This window comes from Ranitomeya imitator, chromosome 8 (assembly GCF_032444005.1).
Source record: "Ranitomeya imitator isolate aRanImi1 chromosome 8, aRanImi1.pri, whole genome shotgun sequence".
Taxonomy (NCBI): domain Eukaryota; kingdom Metazoa; phylum Chordata; class Amphibia; order Anura; family Dendrobatidae; genus Ranitomeya; species Ranitomeya imitator.
In genome coordinates, this window is record NC_091289.1 from 168,694,081 (window position 1) to 168,700,080 (window position 6,000).

At 36.3% G+C, this 6,000-nt stretch overlaps 1 protein-coding gene across 6 annotated transcripts in view; it reads left to right on the forward strand.

The window, feature by feature from the left end:
• The window catches only part of ASTN1 (astrotactin 1), a 606,833-nt gene extending 601,487 nt beyond the window's left edge, over positions 1-5,346 (forward strand). For 3 of the 6 annotated variants that reach the window (XM_069737796.1, XM_069737798.1, XM_069737797.1), the window contains 2 exons: positions 1,755-1,938; positions 4,642-5,346. In XM_069737796.1, the coding sequence (XP_069593897.1) occupies positions 1,755-1,938; positions 4,642-4,879 (422 nt within the window). In that variant the 3' untranslated portion in view covers positions 4,880-5,346. The remainder of the gene's footprint in view (positions 1-1,754; positions 1,939-4,641) is intronic. The other 3 variants (XM_069737799.1, XM_069737802.1, XM_069737801.1) reach the window with 1 other exon arrangement.
• The last annotated feature ends 654 nt before the right edge of the window (positions 5,347-6,000 follow it).

Here is a 6,000-nt window from a genome sequence, read left to right on the forward strand (position 1 = left end):
TTTTTCTAATCCGGTACAACCCCTAGAGTATCTCATGCTCATGAAAATGCACATATGAACTCATAGGCCTTCAGTTTGCTATTGCACAAAGTCTCTGTGGTCCCCTATTTACACACTTTATGACTGCTGCTGAAATAGCACCAAACTCTTGGGTCATTCTGTTGCGTATAAGCCTCCAATACTACAGCATTTGCTTTAAAAACAGCACAAATATCTAGACAAAAACTGGTTACGGCTCATGAAATCCCCAAATACTAAAAAAAAAACATTTCAGAAGCCGAGATCAAATTTCTTTGCATTTGTAATTAATTAAATGTAATAAATTGCTGGAAAGATCTTCGTTTAGTTACATGACCTCAACTGTTACATTTTGTGTATTCAGTGATATTTGTTACAGCAGTTCCTTCAGTTTAGCTTCTTTTGCAAACCAATTAAATCTAATTAAGACTAAAGTTAATAAACTGTTAAAGATGACAATGAAAATCGGTTATTGTTTTGCCTCGGTGGATCTACAGAATATTCTGTATTTTTCCGGTCTGGTATTAAGAAAATAATGAATTTGGGTACCAAACTGTGAGAATTATAAGCTAAAGTTAATCAATGTAGACTATAATGAGGTCGTTACCATAATGATGAGGTCTCAATAGAGATGAGAAAATCAGTTTCATGCAAATTGAATATGTGTAAAAATTTGAGGAAATAGCCCAGCAAATTTGAATAATTTGCTACTCACTTTGCACAAGTGAACAAAAATGTTCAACACCATTTTGCACAATTCAGAAGATTGCATCAACCAGATAAGACTCATGCAATCTCGTGCACGATCAGTCGGGCTGTACCATAATGCCTTGCAGCCATCACATCACATGGTATAATACAGCCAATCAAGCTGGACTATCATAGAATGTATAAAAGCTGAAGCAAGGAACGCAGCAGCTAACATACAATGAATCTAGATAGTGAGAGCATGTCACAGCTCAAAGCTTATCCATAAAGACAGGAACAAAAAGCTAAAAAATAATGGACAAATTCTAAGTGTGTGACAGTATGGAAGTGAAGAACGGACATGTGAATAGCACTATAGACATTAATGTGTACCTGTACAAATCTATTTTGAGAATAATGGCTAGAACATGCCCATGATTCCCGGAAGTCTGAGTGATGCCTTAGTAGTGTCAAAGTGAGCTCATCATATATGGTTATGGGTAAACAGATGGTAAGTAAACTTCAGCACAAGTTTATGGGTCCATTAAAAATTACACACACATTGTCATCGGTGTCCAGTCAATGTGCTGTCTATTTTTAACACTGTAGTTGATGGAAAAAAGTTTGCAATTTATTTATTTATTTTTTCAGAAAATCCCTGATGAAACACTGATAGTAAAAACTGACACATTGACCGAATATTGCTAAAAAAAAATTGTCCAAATTATTCATGAAAAAAGATTTGGGTTTTTACATATGAGAAAAATCGCGAATGTTAAAATGAGACCTAAGGCAATATTTGCATTAAAAAGCTTGAAAGTGTTTGGATTTGGTCCTAGGACTCCTCAGAGTGTTATATATATCTTTTCTGGGAATTGGAGGATTTGCATTACTTGCAGTTTGTGGCAATTCAATTCACACAAACCAATTTTTTGGGAAAAAATTGTTGAAGCTGTTGAAATTGAATTGGATACCCTCAACTCTCATTATAAAAAATGCACCATGTTTCAGGTTGTGATAATGTTATTGTTCTTTTTTTCAATACTTAGAAGTTGCTGATAAGATCTACAACCTTTTCAATGGTTACACCAGCGGTAAGGAACAGCAAACAGCATACAACACCTTGCTAGAACTCGGGTCCCCCAGTCTACACCGTGTACGATTCCACTACAATCAGCACTTTCAAAGTTTTGGAGAGTTTACATGGCGTTGTGAAGATGAACTGGGGCCTAGGTATTCTTTTCATTAAAACTAAAGTTCATTTGTGTGGATGTGCTACAATATCTTGAGTTTTTAAAGAGTGAGTGTTTTCTGTTCTGTTTCTGTAGAGGAGGAATGAGCTTTAAAGAAGCAGGTACCCTCAATATCAGCGATTTTATGCAGGAAGTAGGCCAAGCAAGAAGTTTGCGCAGTGCAGCTTTAGCCAATAGCAACAGAGCAGGAAGTGATGTTAGACTGGGGTCTTCATTTTGAAAATGTCTACTGTACAGCATGTTAACATGCAGTAGTTGCTACAGTTTTATTTCATGTGGGGTTAAAGAATAACTTTCCCGTGAAACCTGAAGAAAAGCACAGTTTTGCTGCCTTCAACATCCCACTTTTGACGAACATACCGGTCTAGTATGTAAAGAACTGTCCTGATTATCATACTCTGTAACTTGCCGTCCAATCTTTTGGAGTGGGCAGCTCCTCATTCTGGGCATTCTGAAAGTACAATGCTACCTGAATAAACCCTTCACTCTCCCTCACTTCCTGCCATATGTTATTCCTAGCATTGCTTTTCCATAAATTGACAACCCACCAATCTGTTATATCAATATACAGATTGGCAGACAGGAGAGCAGGAGCAGAGAAAAAGATCCTATCTTCCATTTCAGTGTCTGTGTTGTCTGGGATGGATAACATTTGACAACAAAAAGAAGGGAAACATCTAATGGCCAGCATTTTTATGGGTAGAACTAAATCTTTTTAAATTAAGTGATTCGTAGATTGTTCTGATTCATCATTGGTATTCTGCTAGCATTAGAACTAAATAAACTTCCTTTCCCTCACATCCTGCCATCAGTTTTACTTTCCATAGCCTTTCCTTTAATTGAAAACCCACCAATCTGTTATAACAGTATACAGATTGACAGACAGGAGAGCAAGAGCCGAGACAAAGATCCTATCATCCGTTTCGGTGTCTCCGCTGCCTGGGATGGATTACACTTGCCAACAGGCAGTAGACAGAAGGGGAATATCTGATGGCAAGCATTTTTATGGGTAAAACTATATGTTTTTTAAATTAGGTGATCTTTAGATTGTCTATTTAACATTCATCTATCAAAATAGATCAAGTTGTTTGAAAGTATACTTGCAAGAACTGAAGATTTCATTCATAAAATTACTCTAGAAGGTATATTTTAGCAATTATGAAACAATGGCCAAAGTTGTACTTGGTTTTCTAGTTCAGTCTCCATTGCCTTAAAGGAGTTTTCCCACAAACAAAGTTAATTTTAATCAACATTTTAATCAATGGATCTTGGAATAATAATAAGTTCCACATTTGAATGTGTTAAAAAAATGTTCCCGTGCTGAGATAATCTTACAAATGTTCCCTTTCTGTATACTGTGTAATGGCTGTGTCTTACCATGTAGAAACATGGTCTGATCACACCTCATGTCTTGAAAAAGTGAGGAATCAAAAGAGAGGATACAGACAGGACAGCATGGGATCTCAAATTAGTCTTTCTTTCAGGTAAAACATTTCTTAAAAACAGGCAGTGAAATGTTTTGCCTTACAAAAAAGAATAATTTGCGATCCCATCTGTCCTGCCTGTTTACTCTCTTTTGATTCCTCCCCTGCCCAGGAGATATGGTATGATCAGTCCATGTTCCAGCACGGTTAGACACAGCCATTACACAGTATACCTTAGGGGCACATTTATAAGATTTATCTCAGCACAGGAACATTTTTTTTAACCCATCAATCTGAAAACTAATTTTTATTCCAAGATCTATTAGTTCAAATGTACCTTATTTGTGGGAAAACACCTTTAAACAGAATTTGATTAAAATAAGTGAAATTCACCAATGGGTCAATTATTAGCAAATCAATCAGAAGCTAATTTCTAGTTAATAGTAAATGTTGGCATTTTTCGTGTGTTACTTTTTATTATTGTGATGACTTTATTATACATTTCAGACTAAATCTTTAAATGTGCAAGTGCTTGTTTGTCCTTTGAATTGTATCTGTATTCTACAGTTATATTGGATACATACTTGCATACTCTCATTTATTGCATTTGTTGCTCACTGCTTAAAAATAGATCTAACCTTTTAAGAAAATAGCAAAAAATGTAATATTATAACAATAAATAAACTATATTCTTTCATCCCTTTTTCCACTTGGTAATCCAGCAGAGAAGCTCTAAGACTACGCTCCCACTATCAGTATTTGGTCAGTATTTTACATCAGTATTTTTAAGGTAAAATAAGGAGAGGAACAATCAAAGGAAAAGTATAATAGAAACACGTCACCACTTTTGTATTTTCTACCCACTCTTGCTTTTGGCTTTCAAATACTGACCAAATACTGATAGTGAGAATGTAGCCTAATGGTCATTAAGGTCTTTGTTTAAAAGTGACCAACACGTGACCGATGCAGTCAATCAGTTGGCTCATAAAATCATAGCTCTCACCACTGAGTAGTAAAGCCCCTAGTAAATCATGTGACTGCTGATTGGTTGCAGCTGTCATGTGCTGGTTTCTTTGCAAACAACGAGAACACTGTTAAAGCGTCTGCTCTTAATCACCAGAAGAAAAAGAGGTGGATAAAGAAAACTCATGCATCATGTATGTATCATGCAAATCCACCTATGTTGTCCAAAAATAATTGTGGAACCTTTTGTAGAGTAAAAATAAATATTTTTTTCTTACTTCTTCCTCCTTTTATAGGAAAGCCGGCCTAGTATTATCTCAGCTAGAAGCTTTGAGTCCTCGATGCAGCTATCTCCTAGGCGAGCCAAGGATCAGCCTTCGGCGTTCTTCACTGCGCTACTTAGCCTGTCGCTACAGTGAGCCCAAACCCATTGCAGTGAACTGGACTGAACTGAGCAGAGACCTGAGGAAGAACTGTGAGGAACAAATACTTATAGTATTGAGCAATGACTATGGAGACAGCAAAGACAACTGAAAGTCACTGGTGCCTCTTCTAGTTCCAGGACTCAGGAACAGAGTGCTGAATACAAAAGCAAGCTGAATTCGTAACTGTACAAAAAAAATGACTTGTTGATCAAGTAGTCCTGTGTTGAGTTCTGGTCGTACAACAGAAATTAAACTGGACAACCTATATGACTGCCACTTGTTAGTTTCTGGATGTATGAGCATGGAAAGAGTTGTCATGACCTTCTCAGTCATAGTGCACTAAACAGAAAGCAAGTGTACAAAGTGTAATAATGAAATCCTAAACCCCCAGATGTATATCATGTAATGTCCTACAGTATTGCATCAAATGTTATGGACATAAATACCTAAATGGTTGCAAAATGACCAACTCAGGCTCTATGTCATGAAGATGTTTACCCCAGTATACCATAATGTAATGTTAACCAAGATTTACCAACCAATGGAAAAATTATACAACTTTTTTTCTATGGTTTATTGGTCGTAAGAGTCAATGTTCTTCCTTGGTTAAGAAAGTCCAACTTAAAAATGTAAACGATCTAAAATGATCCCCTTCTTTTCTATATCTACAAAGGATAACTAAGGATAATTACACATCAAGAGCTCTCTTCATGTGCTCGGTAACTCTTCTTGCTTCTTGCTCTTGCTAGGAAAGAGTTTAGAGGCGACAGAGCTGATCACACAGTGCCTAATTCTCACTGGGTTTGGTCTATTTATCTTTGTCTTCCAGCTGTACAACTGCAACAAGTGATTCAGTAGCAGCTTCGCCCCAGGTAGACGATCCAAGTTCCTTTTCCACTAAACAATTTGACATAAGCCAGAAAGGCATTTTTTTACAATTTACTATTTTTTCTATCAAAAATGAGTCAATAGCTTTTTTTTATTGATCTCAACAGACCAGGACCTTAAAGTCTAGAAGTGTTATTTTAATAGCTAGTTTAAGCTTAAATAATGTGAAATATGTTATCAAGCTGACGTGGTGAAGTTCAACTTCATAGTGCGATACAAGGGGGAGCTAAGGTTTTTTGAATATATAAAGTTAGCCTTCATTAACATATTATTACAGCTCGGATAGACAATTGTGAAACTTTATTGGCCCTTTTGTCTACAGATGCATCCTTCCTTACATCT